At 40.4% G+C, this 22,002-nt stretch overlaps 1 protein-coding gene across 1 annotated transcript in view; it reads right to left on the bottom strand.

The window, feature by feature from the left end:
- The window catches only part of LOC148049272 (uncharacterized), a 199,200-nt gene extending 197,843 nt beyond the window's left edge, over positions 1 to 1,357 (bottom strand). The window contains exons 1-2 of the mRNA XM_087703590.1: positions 1,298 to 1,357; positions 906 to 991 (exon numbers count right to left, since the gene is read on the bottom strand). Coding sequence (XP_087559716.1) covers positions 906 to 991; positions 1,298 to 1,357 — 146 coding nt within the window. The remainder of the gene's footprint in view (positions 1 to 905; positions 992 to 1,297) is intronic.
- Positions 1,358 to 22,002: the final 20,645 nt, after the last annotated feature.

Raw genomic sequence — 22,002 nt, 5'->3', positions numbered from 1 at the left:
AGAAGCTAAGATCAACGTAGAGATGTCATTAATTTCTTTATTTCTTTTTTCTCAATAGATTTTAGACTGTGTTTGTTAAACATCCATACCGTGTACGGGTTCTGGGAAGTCGGGGGGGGGGAAGGAGGAGGGGGGGTTGGGGGGGGTTGAGGGAGGGAGGGGCATACATTAGGCTAGGCAAGAATTTGGTGGTAAACTAGAACTATTTTGACACACAAAAAATTGTACTTCGATGTCTTACTGATTGAGGAATGATGAAATGTTTGTTTTAAAAGAAATAAAACTTTTGAACCCTTTTAAAAAAAATATAGACAAATACATTTTTGTGCCTGGAAGTGCCAGTGCAATATAACCGCAGGTAAACATGTTTTGGGGAAACGTTTCCTAGTGAAAAGGAGCCAGGATTAATAAAGAATGCCTTCCAGATATAGCTAAGTCAAGACCAACAGGTTATTTTGGTTAGATTGCTATTGCCCCGGGGGAGGGGGGGTTCTTTCTTTTTTCTTTTTGCCTTTCCTCCCCACCCCCCCCTACCAGGAAGGGTCTCTGACGATATGCTGATAACCAAGAAATAAACAATTTTTTATTTCTGGAGTGTCCATCGACTTGGCATGATGAACACGCAGTGACGAAGGGATGCTTCACATCTCCAGTGAAGAGAGAACAGGACAGATGTTATCAACTGCTAACTGATGAGAGGCAGGTGTGCAATATGGGAGGGGCGCCTCTGCAGTCACACTGACTCCAGGAGTGGCCCTGGATGACTTTCACTCAAAGGGAAAGATTTATCTGAGTCAGAGACTTAATTACACAACAGCAGCAACCAAATGAAGCAACAGTTTTTCGCACGGTGCTCAGACCCAACATGCGTTACATTACCTACATACCTGAACCAGCAACGCTTCCTCCCCCAAGTGGGAGATTTACCTCCGGGAAGAACAATAGACGCTGTTGCCGCCATTTTCTCACCATTGGTTTCCAAAAAGTCAAGCTTCGTTGCATATTAACAATAATAACGTCACGATTCCCGCAACTTTTATTTTCTTTTTCCTTTCTTTACTTTTGTTTTGTTTTGTTTTTCCTTTTCTTTAACGGCAAAACAAAAATGGTATTTTATTGCTTTAGAGCTAGTGAGTCTGCAATTTCAGAAAGGCAATTGAATGCTAACTATGGCACACGAAGTAATGGAACAAGCAAGGGCCATTCTCAATTATATTTCAGGGCAGGTGGGATTCAGGTAAATTACAAGTTCAGGTGGAAGGCAGAGAGAGAAAGCCAAAATGAATTAAAGTTCTACCTTGGTGAAGATTCCAGCTGGTAGCCATAAACTCATAACCACTCGTGAGGTATTTCTCATACTCTAATTTGTGCTGTGATATTGAGACCCACTTCTTTTCAATTACTTATGTGCATTTTATTTTATGCATTTTAAGCCACTATAAAACCTTCTTACTGTGGCGTTATTATATGGGGCAGTGGTATGCACATTTCAGCACTTTATGCAAAAAACTTTAAAATGGCCAAATCACAAGGAGGCCAAGGATGGGTATTTACTATGACTGGTATCAAGGAAGAAGCAAGCATTGGGGTTAAATGATAGGCAATAATAATAATAATAATTGGTCTTTTATAATACTTTCACACTACTAAAAGACAACTTAGTTCAAATGTATTTTTGTATATGTATATTTCTTCCCTCCATGACATATATCAAATCGCCCGTGATTTGAGTGGTATATTTGGGGAATTGATCACTGACATCATCTTCATCACCATCATTCCAATAAATACCACAGTCAGAAGGGATTCATTACAAGTTCAGATGTCCCAGTTGTTGTTGTTTTTATTTTAACTCCAGAGCGGAAATTTTTATTACTTTCAAAAACCTGCGCTATTCATGGATTCAAGTACAGTGGTAGCTTGGTACCAGTGGTGGATTTCAAAAATTGTTCGAACCTACTCTGTGGGTGTGGCCTCCTTTGTGGGAGTGGCTTGCCACCCATGTGACTAGATGGGAGTGGCTTGCCGCCCATGTGACCGGATATGAAGATGCCAACGACACTTGTCAGAACCACCTTAAATTACCTCACACACAGCACTGGCATGCATAAGAATAGGATGTAAACTTGTTTTTTAAAAGGCATCCTTGTTTTGCGTTAAAACAACTTCAACACACACAATGTTCTGATTGTACCACAAACGCAGTAGTCATCCTTACCTTTCACAGAGGCACTGAGTTTTATAAATAGGAGCATGTTAGTGTAGAATAATTATATCTAAGGACCAGTGGTGGGTTTCAAAAATTTTTGGAACGTCTTCTGTAGGTGTGGCCTGCTTTCCGGGTCCACTGGTGGAACCTCTTCTAACCGGTTCGGTAGATTTGACTAACCGGTTCTACCGAATAGGTGCGAACTGGTAGGAACCCACCTCTGCTTGGTACTCATTGTTAATTGGTTCCAGGAGATATAATGAGTACCAAAAATGATGAATACTAAATAATTTTTTTCCCATAAAGAATAATGTCACAAACCAGCTGACACCGACAGGTTTTAGCTTGTGCATTGAGTACCAAACAAATAATAAGTGTTCGGTGTTCACTTGAATCAGTTGCATTGGGCCATTGTTTAAGCCTAAACTAGAAGTGTGAATATAGCTGTGGTTCAGAGTACAATATCACAAAGGATTTGTTTAGCTAATACGTATCAAATTTTCCAAAGGCAGTAATTTTAACAGAGTCATCACTCTTTGAAATAAAAATTATGACTCACGACTTCATTAAAAAAAAAAATTTTTTTTTTGGACTGTGACAAATCCGTAATTTCTCTTCTGACACATGACTAACCCTAAGGCTAACCAACACAACAAATCATTCTTCTTGCAAGTTATCCAACAACCAGACTAGGAGGGCTTGAAATATGCATGTTAATAAGTTATTTAACATAAAGTAATATATATCCACATAAATCACAACATTTGCAAAGTCAACAGTATGGCATTGCTTCACACATTATGATCGTTGCACTGTCTGCTTTTAACGGGGAAATCATATGGGAACATTTTTTTTTCCCTGACTCATTAGGAACTCATCAGGAGATCTCAGATGGCCGCATAAACATATGTTTTCCTTCAACAGAAAAGGAGAACACTATCACGATAGTTTCTTTTTTGAGACTTAAAACTCTTGCTACACACACAGACACACACACACACACACACACACACACACGGGACTTTCTTTAAATAGTCACCTTGCAAAATTAGTTGCCTTAAAGTGAGTACGTATTATTGTCATAAAAAGTTTTTATTTTCCGTTTTCATAGCACATAATCACATGTATACTATTACATAGTCAATATCAAGTTGTATTATTAAGTACTTACATAGCAATAGCAATAGCAGTTAGACTTATATACCGCTTCGTAGGGCTTTCAGCCCTCTCTAAGCGGTTTACAGAGTCAGCATATCGCCCCCACAGTCTGGGTCCTCATTTCACCCACCTCGGAAGGATGGAAGGCTGAGTCAACCTTGAGCCGGTGAGATTTGAACAGCCGAACTGCAGATCTGCAGTCAGCTGAAGTAGCCTGCAGTGCTGCATTTAACCACTGCGCCACCTCGGCTCTCAATTCATCTTACCATCAATTCATCTTACCATCAACTACCAAAGGGGAAAAAAAAGAGAAAAACCCAGTTATTGGCTCTTCTGCTCTCCGTACACCATATTTATACCTTATCCGACACTTTCTTCCCCTTCTCTCCTCCCCCTTTCTACATTCTGTCTTCCCTCCATCATTTTCTACTCTACTTCCCCTTCCTTTCTCCTTCTACTCTCTCCCCTTACCACTCCTCCTTATCTTCCCCCTTCACCCTCTCTGCTATCCCCAGTGAGTATGTATTATTAGCCATAATCAGGATGAGTAGTTACTTACATCCCCAAACCAGCTTAAGCAAGGAAGAACTTCTGCAATGGAAGGAATAATCCTGGCAATGAGCTATTCTATTATCGTAGACCACTTGTTATTTAATTTATATGCGGCCGGGGTGAGATTCTACTGGTTCGGACTGGTTCGGGTGAACCTGTAGCTCCAAAGATCAGCTGGGAGCAAACCGGTTCACTCCCACTAGCAAGTGGGCCTAGCCGCCCGCCCCTGTGCTTTACCTACCTTTATCTTCTCAGTTGAGTTGCGTCGCAGAGTGGATTGCCGCACCTCAACTGTTTTCCTTCCCAAGCATTAATCCGGAAGGTAAGTCTTTTCCAAACTGTGCACGTGTGCACAGCATGCGCAAAGCATGCGCTCAGCCAACTGGTTGTTAAATCGGTAGGATCCCAGCCCTGTATGCGGCCAATCTCACTTTGCTCATTCCCTTAAAAGGAAAAAAACCAAAATTCCCACCTACAGTTCAATTTATTTTGTGCAACAACTACAGCCAACCAATAGGTGGCAGTGGTGATAAGTTTGCATTTATGGTATACGCTCTATATTTTTTTTTGTTCTGAGAAGAGTTTCCTGTTTCCTGTTGCAGTTAAGATGAAAGGCCCATGTGGACTGTGCACTTTGTTAGTTCAGTAGGGCTATATACAGAATTTCTAACAATATGTCATTCCTTAGTCTTATTTTGCTCCATAAGAAACCCTTGAGAAAGTTGAATGGAAGAGAGAAAAATTAAGAGGGAAAAATTGGTCCAGAGTCATCCATTCTAACTTCAATGGCTGCGGACTGACTTGGATCTAGGATTTCCTTATAGGTTTCCAATATTGAATCACTACATCATACTTTTTCATGCCTGCATTAATAACATTTAATAAAATCCTGTTGCATTCTGTTCCAGTGGACTTTATACTTCATTTTGGATATGTGGTATGCAGTCTTATGCTACACTCTCATAGTTACAGAAGACTGTAGAGTACATTGTTACACGTCAAAATGCTACATGAAATAAACAGAAAGTAAAGCCACAACAGGGACCATTTCGTTCATTTTCTGCGATACAGAGCAACTTTCCCTATTCATCTCATCAGTGGTGGGATTCAGCCGGTTCGCACCTATTCGGGAGAACCGGTTGGTAACTTTCTAAGCAGTTCGGAGAACCGGTTGTTGGAAGAAATCTCCTTTTGTTTTTTCCCACTTTACAGGGCTAATCCTGTAAGGAAGACAAGAAGGAAACATACTAGTGTTGTTTCTAGCCTAATCTTTATTGTCCTCGCTTACAGAAACTGCCTCTCCGGTTAACCCTTATTACGTTTTAACGGCAAAGACGAAGTGCCCATCAACTTGAGTGACCTTGAGTTGGCCACGCCCACCCAGTCACATGACCACCGAGCCCCACCTACCCAGATGGTCATTAGGGCAGAGAACCGGTGGTTAAATTATTTGAATCCCACCACTGAGTCTTACGATACACTCGAATAGTTACAGAAGACTGTAGAGTACATTGTTACACGTCAAAATGCTATATGAAGTAAACAGAAAGTAAAACCACAACAGGGACCATTTCGTTCATTTTCTGCAACACAGAGCAACTTTCCCCTGTTCATCTCAAAAAAAGACAATCTAAGATAGCAGCAGGAACCCATCCACCTACACAGACCGATTAGATCCCACAGATTAGGCCTCCTCCGAATTCCATCCGCCGGCCAATGCCGACTGGTGACTACCCGGAGGAGAGCCTTCTCTGTGGCTGCTCCGACCCTCTGGAACGAGCTCCCCGTGGAGATTCGAACCCTCACCACCCTCCAGGCCTTCCGCAAAGCCCTTAAAACCTGGCTGTTCCGACAGGCCTGGGGCTAAATAACTTTGCCCCCCTTCTCGAATGGTATGGTTGTTGTGTGTTTTTAAATTTTTGTACTGCTATGTTCGTCTTTTTTATTCCCCTGTCTGTATCCCCTTCCCTGAACTGAATTGTGAGCCGACCTGAGTCCCCTTCGGGGAAAAGGGCGGCATATAAATGTAATCAATCAATCAATCAATCAGACTATTTACAGTAGAACTTTGGAGAAAAGCAAGAAGGTGTATTTAAAGGCAATGGCCATACAGTCACATCCAACTTGAAGAAGGTAATTCCAATGCAAAGAATCTTTATGGTGACGATTCTCTTGGATATTTTGTCTGGCACCAGCATTGCTTTTTTTTTTTTACATTATCATGCTTTTGTAGTAAGACCCCTAAGTCTTCTCCATTTCTCTGGAAAACTTTGTCCCAAAGGTGCTTTTTCAAGAGGCAACTGGAAAGTCCAGTTTGGGACAAAGTTTTCCAGAGAAATGGAGAAGACTTAAGGGTCTTAGCGGGGGTCTCTTGGCAAAGCCCTTTGGGACAACAACAACCTGAGAATCTCCATAGACATCTGGAAAACTTTGTTTTCCATTATATATATTTGAGATAATTTTTGCTTTCTCTCTTAAATGGTCCTAGAGCTTCATTTGTGTCGTTTAAATCAGAAAGCCACAGCATTTTTTAATAGGCAAATGAGAAAGATCAAAAACCTAATTGTGTTCCAGCAAGGATGAATTGGGCATATGTTTAATATGAATGCTGTTTGCTGTCAGACGTAGTCCTAATCCTTAATCTGATGCAACACCAACATCTCTCCCAGTCAATGTTGGAGCAACATTTATTTTATACCCCAACAAGATCTGGCCTTTCAATTCAGTTGAGAGAACAATTATACCATTTGCTCAACTTCTAATCCAGCATCCAGATGGCTTAATTAGCAATATTGAAAAGGATTCTTTCATTATTTATGTTGATTCAAATGTACCTAAGTGGGTTTTAACAATTGTATTTATCCAAGTGAGCCATTCTGTTAGCGGGGGGGGGGGGGATGTGGGGTGGAGCGCAAGTAAAATAAAGAGGTAGGGATTGTTTTATGAAACAAGTAATAATAATAAAGCTGTTACATTCAGCCAAGAGACCTTTTAGTAAATCGTTTACTCTGCAGTTTGACAATATTTACAGAGGTTTTTACATGAATTATTTACTTGAGTTTTTATAACACAGAGCATACTATACAAAAAAAAATGGGAGGAGTGGAGAAAATCATATTAAAATTACAAACTCAGGAACAACAGTGACAGATGGTAGAAAGGATTCAGACCAAAATAATGCCTGTGTTCTTTTTTGCATGTTCTCAAATTAAAAAAAGGTCATAATATGTGAAATATGACTAAATGGAACCATCAATCTTAAATTATAGTATCTAAAGAGAATTAAACAAATTCATATAGAGCACATTTACCAGTGACTATTAGCCACAATGCATAATTAAAATTTCCTATATTGCTGGCAATAGTCCTTTAAGGATTACCTACTAGCCATTGTAACTATAACTATTATTCATTACTAGCAAGCTTCCAGAAGTCTTTGCTGTACTGGATGGGTTTTTTAATAAATCCTGTCAAGAGAGTTTATATTTTCTGATGGCAAATATAAATAAAATGTGATATATTTTCAATATTTGATATTATTTATTTATATTTAATATTTATTAATTTAATATTTGATTCCATTTTTATATTTATTGTCAATAAAATTTGATATATTTCCAACAAAAAGACCTAATGCCTATTCATTGTAAAAAAAAAAAAATGTGACTGTTCTGACCCCCTCCTCCGTCCAGTAATGAAAGCCGAGACGAGCTTAACTAGAATGTATATTAATAGCAAGACCAAAATCTCGGTGGCTGAAAGCCAAGCAAACAAACAGATAAGGACCTTGGCAGCAAGTCCGACAAACCTTGGCAGCAATTCAGACTAACTCTGGCAGCAATCCAGCCTGCAAGTTCGTTTCTCTTTAGTCCAAGCATTGACTTCTGCAAGAAGGGCGTGGCACAAGCAGTCTCTTTTATAGTCTGGAGAGGAGCTTCATGACCATCAGCTGAGCGTAATTACCTCCTGTAATTACGTAGTTGTTCTTGACGCCGAGTAGCCCTTCAACGGCATGCATCCCGAAACAACTCACTGTTGGTTTCTGGATCACTCTCTCTTGTCTCCTCCCCACTGATCCAAGGCTCAGGCGCCATCTGGTGGCCAACCAGTCTCTCTGCACCCTGCTCAGAGTCGGAACCCTGACCAGGGTCCTCCATAGCCTCCAGGGCCGACTCATAGGGCCCCTCACTGTCAGAGTGTGGCGGCAGCTCCAACGGCTCCTACCGGCCACAACATAACTAATCAAATATTATAAACTTTTTTTTCCCAAAACTTGCTGTTCCAGTGTTGCAGTAACATGTTTTCTTTTGTCTCTCTCTGTCAGTCTTTCAAGTTAACCAGACAGGAAATATGGCATCATGAGTTAATTCTCCTTTATTAGAAGACTACATTAATGGAATCTTGCAAGTCTAAAAGTACAGATCTCCTGCTGTCACTTTTTACCATCTGATAAGTTACAGCAGATTTATTCGAAACTTTTTTCTCTGCCCTTTATTCAATTGTGGGCTTCTCCTTTTATTTCATCTGTTCCCTGAGCAATATCTCTTCCCCCACCCCTTCTTCCAAGATCATTCTCACATTTCATTATACTCCCTCTGTTACTGATGAAAGAAATGTCCTTCTGGGTTCGGCTCCAAGTGGGGAAAAAGACACTGGAGACATGGAGGCTGCTTGGAAAGATGGTTTATTGGTGGACAGGACTACATGGCTTGAGCCCTGTACGGAAAAGGTGATCACATGCTTCAATGTTGGTGGAGAAGAAGAGAAGGGCTGAGGGAGGGGCTTGCTAGGCTTTTTATAACTTGTTCAGTCCCACCTCTCTGTTTCCTGTTCCTGTGTAAGACATGTATTCTGATTGGTTGTCAGACTCCCATGGGGCCATGCAGGGGCAACTCCCTAGGCTGTGTTTTGAATCCAGGTTTGGTTGAGTTCTCAGATGCCATGTGGTGCGTTGGGGCCAATATTATTTGCTTTAATCCCATCCCCCTGGAGCTGAAGTGGAGAAGCCTTTATTATGTAAAGTGGACTAGCATGGCCTTCTTAATGGCCCATTGACAAAGTGGGGATGGGCAGGAAGCTACAGGAAGCTATTCTGTCTTTTAAAACATGTTTCTTTCCTTTCACATCCAGAGAAATATTCTGCCTTTTCAATATTTCCTAGGATATTTCATTTTTCTGGGAGAGGGCTGGGATGATAACTTCCTACATTACCTCCCAAAATTCTAATTATATTTCCTTGCTGTTAGTTTTCCAAGAAAAATTTCCTAAAGGCAGAGATGTGTCCTTGCTCTTGTTAACCGCTTTCAAAATATTGCTGCTTGTGTCAGTCATTGTGCTGTTGAGTGAGCTATTTCTGCAGAACCCTATTCTGAGTACTTTGCTAATGTGTGCTCTATAGCAAAACCTCTGAGGTTTCTTGATCTGATTACATCACGGTTGAATAAAAGTTGCATGAAAAGCCAAAACCTTATTGGTGAGAAATATCTGTAACATTGACAACTTCAGCTGCCATTTAGTGCTCAGGATCTCTTAGGATTTCCACCTAGGTGAATTATAAAATGCATTCACCCAAGCCATCTTGGCTAAAAATGACTGAAGTGTGTTCAGAATGATTATGGAAGTTCAGACATTCAGTAGTTCCTTCAACAGGTTTTACGGCACTTAAAGAATACATAAGTGGAAACCAATTTACTGAATAATTTTTAATGTACTCTTGATTGATGCGGTCAAATAATTTCAAGATTTACTGCATGTAAAAAAAAAATCACACTATTTATTTGTTTAACGCCAAACACTTCCCAGATTTTCAGATAGCAGATAATTGTGTCATATTGGTAAGTTTGTGTACATCTTAGTGCCATTGGAATAAATAAGAATCAGAAGGTAAGCCTCAAATTCCATTGGCAAAGATTATTAATTGTTTGTTTATTTATTAAATTTATTGGCCACCCATCTTACCAAAGGGTAACTGTTACATATGAGACCAAATAGCTACTATAGACAAAACTCCATATAAAACCTTGTATGCATTCATATGAAACTTGTTTCCCTCTTCATAGTTATCAAGCTTGGTGATTTTCAAATTCTTTCAGAACATAGAATTTGTTAGTTAAGTAACAACAACAACAACAACAACAACAGCAACAACAACAACAATAATAGAAATCTAGGAATTCTTGGAAAAGAAAAAAAGAGTAACTGTTTATTGCAAATGCAAAATTAACTTTTATAGCAATAATAGCAATAGCAGTAGACTTATATACCGCTTCATAGGCCTTTCAGGCCTCTCTAAGCGGTTTACAGAGAGTCAGCATATTGCCCCCAACAATCTGGGTCCTCATTTTACCCACCTCGGAAGGATGGAAGGCTGAGTCAACCCTGAGCCGGTGAGATTTGAACCGCTGACCTGCTGATCTAGCAGTAGCCTGCAGTGCTGCATTTAACCACTGCGCCACCTTGGCTCTTTTCTAATGTAGAAAAAAAATGCATTTTGATTTTATAATTACTTGGGAGGTTAATGTTTTAACCAAACAAATCAATGTTCAATTACTAGAATGCGATAGCTTTCCCTTGCCTAAAAGTTCAATATTTGGAGCAATTGATGTTACTTGTCAATAGAGATCATCTCCTATGTTTAGCTTATTTCTATACTTGTTTTTGTTACTGTGTGTAAAAAGAAATTTGCGCTGCTACAAATGACTTTTCAATGCCTGAATGGCAGTTTCAGGATATTCTTTTAAAAGCTCTATCCAGAAATTCATAAGTTCTGCATGAACAAATGTTTTTTTTCTCATGAGAAATCAGGCAAATTTAATTTTAATTCTCAAAACTTATAAGTGTAAGTCACAACACCAGCAGCAATAGAATTCATTTTGCTTGTTCTGTATTCACATTTTTTTCTGTATCATCTGTAATTGTATTGGTTTGTAGCCAATGATCCATATCTGGAAAATGTTCCTATGACATAAAATGTTATTAGACTTAATAAAAAAAGAAAGCAAAGTAATATTCATAAAGTGTGGGGTATGTATTTAAGATGGGTATTGATCAGGGGTGGGTTCCTGCCAGTTCTAACCTCTTCTGTAGAAGAGGTTCCACAAATCTGCAGTGCCGTTTAGAATCGGTTCCAGCTCCCTCACCCCGCCCGTCCACACATCATCAAGATGAAGAGCAAGAGGAGGAATTCTGGGAGTTGAAATCCAGAAGTCTTAAAGCTTTCAAGTTTGAACACCCCTGGGTTTTTTTTCCTAAAGGGTTAGGGGTGCAAGGGTCTTGTAACTTGACAGCTTTAAGACTTGTGCTTCAAATGCCAGAGTTTCTGAGTCAACATTTTGGTTGCTAAGCAAGAGCGTTGTTAAAGTGAGTTCCACCACATTTTACAAATTGGCCATACCCACCCAGTCACATGGCTGGCAAGCCACTCCCACCCAGTCACATGGCTGGCAAGCCACTCCCACAAAGCAGGCCACACCTACAGAAGAGGTTCTAAAAAATGTGAAACCCACCACTGGTATTTATGGCTTGGATATTTTTGGCGAGAATGCCTAGTGGAAGCCACTTAAGTATCCATTTTTTTCCCGTTTGCCTCTCTTTGCAAACACTATTGTCACGTATGTTTACACTAGAGGAGGTCCCATTCCAAAGACATTTGAACAGGATATGTATTGACACTGAGCAGTATAATCCTAAATTTCTTTATTAATTCTAACACACCCCAGCAAGGCTTACTCCTAAGCAGATGGTCAAGATGTCATCTTAATTATTAAGCAACTCTCTTGTAGATACAAACATGTAGACACAGAGATACCATCTGCTCCATGAGCAGTGAAAAACCCAGTTCGTTAGGTCAGAGTTTGTTAGGCTAAAGTTGTGTTTTGTGCACATGTAAACATCATAAAAGAAAGGTCAGGAGGAAGACCTTTGCTGTTGTGGTCCACCAGTGGCCAGCAAAGCTGGCAACAGATTTGGACAGTGAGGAGGTTGGGGAAGAACATGGCCCAGTCCTGGAATCTGAGGAAGGCTCTGATGAAGGCTCTGTGTCAGAGGCAGAGAGGAGGCCAGAGCCGTAAGCCAATTATTAGCAGCCTTCAGCGTCAGACATCAGTGAGGCAGATGAACAACTGGAACCTGTTCCCAATGTGCACACGCGCAGAGTTGCCAGATGAAGGGAACAGTTAAAGAAGAGGAGTCGACTTGGGAGTAAGGCCACAGGTGGACAATGAATGGCCGCTCCCAGAGGAAATAAAAAGAGGAGCGAAAGGGGAGTGGAATTTGCAGGAAACAATTAGTACGCTTAATTGGTTTGTGACTCTGCGAGACTCCTTGCCAAGTTTTGCAGATATCGGCTTGGCAGCTCTCCAAGACAGATAAGGTTTGTGACTGTAAATCCTCCCTTGTAAGACTTTGCCAGATGTGAATGAGCAGAATTCACAGTAAATTAATACAAGGGTTTTTTGTCGGGACAAGGAGTTTGCTTCGTGCTCTTGGGAAGCCTAGATCAGAACACTTGCTATAAAGACAATGGTTAGATAAAAGAAGACTTTAAGGCAGGAATGTCAACTTCTCAAACAACCACATCCCTAATTCTCACAAAGATAAAAGGAGGGAGGGGAGAAACACATTTAAACTTGAAAGATTTTACCACTATAGTTTTACAATAAAAGTAGTACTGACCTATATATGGCTTGGTGGGCATAGCAAGGGAAGGATACTGCAAAATCTCCATTCCCTCCTGATCATCTGGGACTTTTTAGTACTGGTTCTGTGGGTGTGGCTTGGTGGGTGTGTCATGGCTTGGGGGACATGGCTTGGGGGACGTGGCTTGGTGGGTGTGGCTTGGTGGGCGTGGCTTGGTGGGCATGCCAGGGGAAGGATACTGTAAAATCTCCATCCCCTCCCCACTCCAGGGGAAGGTTACTGCAAAATCCCCATTTCCTCCCGATCAGCTGGGACTCGGGAGGCAGAGAATAGATGGGGGGGGGCAGTCAGAGGTGGTACTTACCAGTTCTCGGAACTACTCAAAATTTCCGCTAACGGTTCTCCAGAACTGGTCAGAACCTGCCGAATACCACCTCTGGTTTCTATGTAACTGAAGGAAAAGATGCACACGCTTTAAAAGAGCTGCAGACAGGTGCTATGTTTGTGCTACGGTGGTACCATTTGATCAAGAATTCAACATAGCTCTCATTTTGAATCACAAACAATGAAGAAATTTTCAGGAAATTATTATTTTGTCAGCTTTCTCATTTAGCAAAGCAGCTTCAATTTATTAAGAGTGTGGAGTATGAGTGAATCAATAGGTTTCATTGGGCAATATGTCATTTGTTAATCGGATATTGATGAGATTATTGACGCATAGCTAATTAATCTTAAACCCCCATAGTAGCTTTCATATGTTTCCTTAATTATGCTCTTCATCTTTGTCTTTCCACTTCGGCCCATGTGTGCCGCGAATGAAAGTCATCCGTGAGTCTTTTCCCTGTTTTATATTTGTAGGAGTTGTTTGTTTATGTATTTACAATCCCCCAGTGGTGGAATTATTATCCCTCGTTGTAATTAGGCTCATAAAACAGATACTTAATAATATTTGTCAGAAGACAGATATTGATTGGGCAGAAAATTAGATTGGCGTGTGAGCTTTGTCTGAGAGGCAGAGTTTAAAAATATATTGCAGCTCACAAAGCACACTTTTCAGTACGTATCTGTATGCAAACTTTGGAAGACATTAGTTATGTTTGTTTGTTTGTTTAATTTTATTTGTATGCTGCCCTTTTCCCTGAAGGGACTCAGGGCGGCTCACAACTCAAAAGGGAGAGGAAATACAAACAGAGTAACAAAAACATAAAAAACCATACATAGTTAAAAAGCATAACAATCATACCATTCGAAGTGGGGCAGCGAGTCTTTAGCCCCAAGCCTGTCGGAACAGCCAGGTTTTAAGGGCTATGCGGAAGGCCTGGAGGGTGGTGAGGGTACGAATCTTCACGGGGAGTTCGTTCCAGAGGGTCGGAGCAGCCACAGAGAAGGCTCTCCTCCGGGTAGTCGCCAGTCGACACTGGCCGGCTGATGGAATTCAGAGGAGGCCTAGTCTGTGGGATCTAATCGGTCTAGTGGAGGTAATTGGCAGCAGGCGGTCTCTCAAGTACCCAGGTCCAATACCATGAAGGGCTTTGTAGGTGACGACTAGCACCTTGAAGCGTACCCGGAGATCAACAGGCAGCCAGTGCAGCTCGCGGAGGATAGGTGTTACGTGGGTGAACCGAGGCGCACCCACAATCGCTCGCGCGGCTGCATAAGTATTTTTAGACCTTTGGCCAAAAGTTAAAAGGGATTCATCTATTTTTCTTCCTATTATTTAGTTTTGAATTACTTAGAAGTAGCAAACAAACAGCTCTGTGTATATGTGTTCATGTTTACGTATTCATCTCTTTATGCATTAGAATGCACACACACACACACACACACACACACACACACTGTATAACATAGGCAATAAAGGGCTTTAACAGAGACATGGGAGGCTGAGAAGTGATTTTGACTCTATATGTGTTTATTCTCAGCTGCACAATTTTTCCTCATCTAAAGTTATCATTAACCCTACTGTGGGAAAACCACAATTGTCTCAAAGATCTCTCACTTTGGAGGTAACATTGGCTTTTATTCAAGTCACCAGTGGAATTGTATCATCCACCACCTGAACAAATTCTTCTTCTCTGCTTCTTCACCCCCAGAAAACATAATTTCATCTGGATTTTTTTAAAAATTTGTTTCTTTTATTTATTACGTTTCTCTGCCACGCATCTCACTGATGCGGTGACTGTGGGCGGCTTCCCATGCAACACGCTGCCAGCCCGTCGTGTTTAAAAGGCCTGGTCTCCATTTTCTTTCATTCTAATTAAAGGAATCTTAATCTCGACTACAATAGCAGCAGTACTTCATTGTGTTCAATGTTAGTTTTGGCATATCGAATAAGCGGGATAAACAACGTAGCCACAATTGCATCTGTGGGGGAGAGAAGCAGACTGTACGTTACCCATTAACAAGATTGTGGGTAGCAGCAATTAGAAAACTTCCTTTTTATGCTTCCATTTATTGAGTCACAGCAGCAAGGCCTCCTCCTCCTCCCCCCCTCTCTCACACACAGACATACACACACGCAACACAACATATTTTCTGCACACAAAATCTACACTGAAATTACTGAGTATATGATACACCAATGAAAGGACATATTAGCTCTTAGCCTCCCAGGTCAATACTCCTGCAAGTCAAAATCACCGTTGGGTGTTACTATTGGCAGAGGTGAGCCTGTGTGTGTACACCCATCCAGGAGCACACAATTGTACAATTAAGATTTAAAACCTCTATTCTCCCCCTCGCACAAGTATAGCCGGCTTTGCTGTTTGATTATTGTTTATAGATTCAGTAACCCAAGAATTAAAGAACAGCCTTGAGGCAAGAGTAATTATTTACAGCTGAAGCGTCCTGTTGTTATTAGTGTGCTCCTAATTGCTTGAAGTTATATCAATGTTAGTTCATTTAGCACATTTTTTGAAAACATGCGTGGAAATTGCTTTCCATTTGAAGTGTGAGCTCCACTCTTGGAGGGCTTTTTCATTTGTAGAGCATTAAAATAATCTGCCTCTTGCTTGTCATTAGGAAGGGATAATTTTTTTAGATGGAGAAAAGATGGAAGGAAATAGAAGCAGAAATAGGAGAAATTTTTATTTTACTACTTCTCTCCGTTTGTCTCTGTCGTATTTAATTTAGCTTCATGAAAAGTGTTCCTTTTTTCAGCATTCACACTAAGAACGTAAAGTTTGCTCTGAGTGATGTGATCGGATGACTTTAGTGTAACTGTGTATTTTGACCAGCTTGAATTTACCATGAAGACATGAAGTCTCCTTTTATGTGAAGCATTTCCAGTTTATTGAAGTGATCAAAAAGAAGAGAAATCAGCCATACAGCCTTACATATTTTCCAGTAACACAATAGTAAATCTTGTAAGTATTGCATCAGATGGCAGAGAACATTTCATCCCAACTCGTGCCCATTTCCTTTCCTTTCTTGCTTCGCCAACAATCTAAAGTTAAAACTATCTTTTCAATTTTATAAATATACTAACTGATAACCCGGAGGTATTTATTTATAGAGGGGGGGGGGAAATGCCTGGACCAAATGTAATTTCTAATGTTGGATTGTTCCCCTTACCAGAGGGAGCACCCTTGTGAAGTACTGTGAAGCTGTTACCATGGCAACTCCACTACGCTGTAGAGTAGAAGCCATTTTATGGCAGTACAGTAGAAGCCATTTTAAGGCACAACAGGCTGTATCTTAACAGAACACACCTTAGGGTGTGGGTGTCTTACCCCCACAGAATTTGTTTACAGAGAGTAAGTCATCTGTGTACCAAGTTTGGTTGAATTTGCTCAAGGCATTCCAGAGTTATGCTGGAAGATACATACCCACAGCCATGATAGATAGATAGATAGATAGATAGATAGATAGATAGATAGCAATAGCAATAGCAGTAGACTTATATACCGCTTCATAGGCCTTTCAGGCCTCTCTAAGCGGTTTACAGAGAGTCAGCATATTGCCCCCAACAATCTGGGTCCTCATTTTACCCACCTCGGAAGGATGGAAGGCTGAGTCAACCCTGAGCCGGTGAGATTTGAACCGCTGACCTGCTGATCTAGCAGTAGCCTGCAGTGCTGCATTTAACCACTGCGCCACCTTGGCTATCTATCTATCTATCTATCTATAGATAGATAGATAGATAGATAGATAGATAGATAGATAGATAGATGATAGATAGATAGATAGATAGATAGATAGATAGATAGATAGATAGATAGATAGATAGATAGATAGATAGATAGATATAGATACTAACAGTGCAACCTTATACAAAGTATAGGTTATTAAATCTCTTCGTGGCACATGAAGAAGTTATTTATGGAAGTGCCTATATTTTATTGTTTCTGCCTGTTCCATGAGATAAGGTAGGCATGCTTCAGGTCTCCTTTATGAAATAAAGCCTTCTGGTGTGATCTGGAAGGTGTACACTTTGTTGTGGTGCATACTCTATAGAAGAGTATGCATCCTGATATTCAAATGATCCCAACTCTGGTGATCTTTTGTCAGGTCTTCAAAACCTGGCTCTTCCTCAAGGCAGTAGGTCAACATGTTAAATGAGCCTCTTTTGAAATGACTATGGTAGTCCTTTGTTGGATTATGTTTATTTTTTGTGGATCGTTTTTGTTTTTCTCTTTCGGTCCTATGTAAACTGCCCAAAGTCACAATTATGAGTTGGGCAGCCAAAATAAAATCAACAAATACAAAATTCATATAAAACAGACAAAGACAAAAATAGAATCTCCTAGAGGTCTCTTGAGTAACTAGCACAGTTTACTGAAGCAAAACATGAAGCTTTCATCTCAAATCCTGTACACTCTAATTCAGATAACTGGTTTGATCTCCACATGTGTTTAATAATTTCCCCATTTTGCTAGACATTTTGGAAGATATTTTTGGAGGGGCCCAGACAACAAACAACACTGTGGGAGTTTCCCTGCCTTTGGACTTCAGATTGTTCTCCCAACCATGATAGATGATGACAGGAACCTCAAAACTAACCCTAAAATACACTCTGCTTTTGCTTCTGGATTTCTTTTCAAACTAAAGGCAAAACATAAGAAAAAAAGCAATGTGTCTGGCATTCAACTAGGCCAGTGATGGCAAACCTTTTTAGCACCGAGTGCTGAAAAGGGAGCGTGTGCATGCTCGTCAGGGCCAGAACCCACAAGAGGAGCTGCCCAGAGGGCATGTGAGTGCAGGAAAATGAACTTCCAGCCAGTGATGGGATTCAGCCGGTTCGCACCTGTTCAGGAGAACCGGTTTGTAACTTTCTAAGGAGTTCGGAGAACCGGTTGTTGGAAGAAATCTTTTTTTTTTCCCACTTTACAGGGCTAATCCTGTAAGGAAGGCAGGAAGGAAAGATTCTGGTGTTGTTTCTAGCCTCATCTTTATTGCCCTGCTTACAGAAACTGCCTCTCCGGTTAACCCTTATTACATTGTAACAGCTAAGGCAAAGCGCCCATCGACATAAGTTGGCCAAGACCACATTGTCACATGACCATGAGCTATGCCTACCCAGCTGGTCATTATGGCAGAGAACTGGTTGTTAAATTATTTGAATCCCACCACTGCTTCCAGCCAGCTAGTCTTCCGGTTACTTGTGTGCCAAGGTGGCACAGTGGTTAGGGTGCAGTACTGCAGCCACTTCAGCTGACTGCTAGTTCTGCAGTTTGGTGGTTCAAATCTCACCGGCTCATCTCATCTCACTCCAGCCCAGCTTTTATCACTTTCCAGGAAGTTACCACTTTTGAAGCAAGCCTGATAACTAAGGGGGACTTCTTCATAATAGCAGAGCCCAGGTGGCGCAGTGGTTAAATGCAGCACTGCAGGCTACTTCAGCTGACTGCAGTTCTGCAGTTCAGCTGTTCAAATCTCACCGGCTCAGGGTTGATTCAGCCTTCCATCCTTCCGAGGTGGGTAAAATGAGGACCCAGATTGTTGTTGGGGGCAATATGCTGACTCTGTAAACCGCTTAGAGAGGGCTGAAAGCCCTATGAAGCGGTATATAAGTCTAACTGCTATTGCTATTGCTATTGCTAAAATGGGTCCAGATTAGAGAAGATTTCTGTTTATATATGTCTATAATGTCTATGTAAGTCTAACTGCTACTACTACTACTGCTACTACTACTACTACTACTGCATGCACACATGATGATCAGATGGCTGGTGTGCATGCAAACACTAGAAAACGCAAAACCAGATCTTCCAGTTTCCAGCACTGCTGCACACACAGAGGCCAGCTGACCATCACGCACACATGTGTTCCAGAAACCCAGAAGAGGAATGGGCAATGCCGCACGTGCCAGATGACATGGTTCTATGTGCCATTTCGGGCATGAGTGCCATAGGTTTGCCATCATGGAACTAGGCCATATTCTTTTTTTTTTCCTCATGTACATATATAAAAAGGCCTAGAAGGCCTTTTCCTCACTTCGTTGGTCTCACCTAGCTCTTCATTCAGTGAAAGCAGAGTGAAAAGCCCTTCCTTTGGATGTTGGTTCCTACCAAAAGCTCCTCTGTGATCAGCTTAGATCTTAGATTGGCTTAGATGCCAATCACCTTCTGAGCAGCTTTCCAAATTTGTCCACACAGGCCTCATACTATCCAGGGCTTTGCTGATTACTCTGCTTTGTGTAGGAAGCTCTTACATCCCTAATCCCAAAGGTGCTTTTTCAGACGGCAACTGGACTTCATTTTCCCTTGAAATTGTTTCACTTCTGATCCAAGAAGCTTCTTCAGTTCTGACTTCAAGGAAAAACAAAATCCTTTTGAAAAAGCACCTTTGGGACAACCATGATCTGGATGACTGAGAATCTCCACAGACACTAGGTTAAAAAAAAAAAGGCAGGTCTCATAACCAAGGGTAGAAATGTCGAACTCATGGACATTTAAAATCTCTCAGCCCTTCACAAAGTATCAATTTTCAGCAGTGTGATTTTGTTCATGTTTTAAGAATTAATCTCTTTAAAAAGCCCTAACCCTCTTAAAACCTTAATCAACACTGAGTATTCTGGCTCCAGACCCTTTCAATGATATCACAGTATCACTGCTACACATCATAGGCTGGAAAAAATATATATAGGGAACATGTGATGCCATCTTCTTCTTTCTGCCATATATTATCTCTTTTATTCATTAAACATGAAACTCAGTCAACTGAACATTTAAAAATGCATTACAAATACCAGTGACTGGTGCTAATGGTTGACGCGGTTCGCTGCCAGCGTCCTAGGTATCAACCAAGTACCTTCTTAAAATATATGATGTTCCGAGTAGCGCAGTTTTTCGCAGTTCTGCTGGTGTTATTGCAGGAAGCTGCAGTTTCTTGATGTGTTTTATAAAATTCTTGGACATGGTAACAAATGCCCCGATGACAATGGGCATCACTTTTACAGGTTTCATCCATAGCCATGTAGTTTCAATGGCCAGGTTGTGAAATTTCATGATTTTTTCCAGTCCTTTTTCTTCGACTCTAGCATCTCCTGGATTAGCCCTGTAAAATGGGAAAAAACAAAAGGAGATTTCTTCCAACAATCGGTTCTCTGAACTGCTCAGAAAGTTAACAACCGGTTCTCCCGAAGTGGTGCGAGCTGGCTGAATCCCACCACTGATCCTAGCTATCAACTCCACTTGTCAAAATAGAAAAGGTGGATTTTTATGTTTTCACTCACCTTCTTGAAGCAATCACTGACACTAAAAGAATGTAGATGTTTTTTGCCCACTACAATTTTCTTTTTTTCTTATTTTTTTAGTTCTCGAGCACCTCAATTGATATAACAGATTCATAAATATCTTGAATAATTCTGACCAGGTCAATGGAATTTCAATGGAAATTTCATTTTGTTTCATGTCAGTTCTTTTACAATTATACACAAATCTCAGAATGCTACAGCATATCCTGTACTGAGCAAAGGATTTTTGGATGCTGTAGGAAAACAGTTTCCAACCAGTTGTTTCCATAAAAAAAAAAAAAGCTTACTAAAGCTTATTTTAATCAAGGGTGGCAGATATAACTGAAATCTGCTACCTCATGCTTCAATTACTTAAAATATCAGGCCACTTACAATTTCAAGAGACAGAAAAGAAAATATAATAATAAAGTCCTGTCATAGCTTTTCACAGTTCAGACACATTAAATTGTTAGCAATATATCAAGTTTACAAATGAAGGGTTTTGTTTTTTCACAAGGAAGCTGATAGAATAACTTTTAAAAGTTCTTGAATTTCTGCTTCACAGATGCACTAAGTACACAATGTTGTAAAGAATAAATTTGGGGGGTTGGCAGCATGGCTTTAAGAGTGCCAGAACATTCAAGAACCTCTGGATAGATTTTCCAAACCATCAAAATTACTTATTTTTTTAATTAAATGCATTTTAAAAAGTCTGCCAAATGTTTTATAATTTTAGGGGGGAGGGGGTTGAAGTTAATGCTGTTGAATTCAGTTGCTCTTACACTGAATAAGCCACTAACATTTAATTGGTGTGGAGAGATCTGGTTCATAATCTTTCCAAAGGTGCTTTTTCTTTGAAGACATTTCACTTTTCATCCAAGAAATTTCTCCAGTTCTGACTAAATGATTACAGCACAGTCCTTTCAGCACTTCCAAAAAGGTTCCACACTCATTTATACTATTCAAGTAACCCTAAAGGCACAAGTGGCCTCAACAACTCTCAGAAAGAGTACTAATAACCAGATAACTGCAAGGAATATAAGTCCATCCATCATCCACCATTCAGTCAGAACTGAAGAAGCTTCTTAGATGAGAAGTGAAATGTTTTCAAGAAAAAAACAAAGTCTGGTTGCCTTTTGAAAAAGCACCATGACCTGAATGGCTGAGCATCTCCATAGACATTTGGTTCATAAGCTTGATTTAAGACTCTACTTATAATAATATAAATATCAAAATTAAGCTGTTGACAGTAATCAGTGGTCTATTTTGTATACATTTTTTGTTTGCTTACACTGTGTATCAAGAGTTTAACAAAGGCTATTATACTTTTCAGACTTCCAAGGTAGATTTTTTTAAATCTGTGGTTAACCTAAACTCAGCTGAGCCCAGAGCATCGTCAGAGAGAGGTAAAACTGAGCCAAGATACGTCCAACATATACATGCTTTTGTACACTTACCGAGGCCTAACTGTTATCTCATAAAAATTGAGGAGACATCATTGAACTTCTGGAGAATTAATGATTGGGATTTTCAGATAGATCTGAGTTTTCATTCTAAGATGAGATATCTGAGAGAGTTAATTTGTTGATCAGATTGGGGTTTTTTTTTTTCATTTCTTTATAGAAAAAAAGGGTTTCTGGCAGTGGTGGGATTCAAAAAATTTTTAGTACTGGTTCCGTGGGTGTGGCATGGTAGTGTGTCATGGCATGGTGGGTGTGGCTTGGTGGGTGTGGCTTGGTGGGCATGCCAGGGAAAGGATACTGTAAAATCT

Source organism: Thamnophis sirtalis, unplaced genomic scaffold (assembly GCF_051295495.1).
Source record: "Thamnophis sirtalis isolate CommonGarterSnake01/CBP01778 unplaced genomic scaffold, rThaSir2_p1.2 scaffold_2, whole genome shotgun sequence".
NCBI lineage: Eukaryota > Metazoa > Chordata > Lepidosauria > Squamata > Natricidae > Thamnophis > Thamnophis sirtalis.
This window is presented reverse-complemented; position numbering and strand designations above follow the sequence as displayed.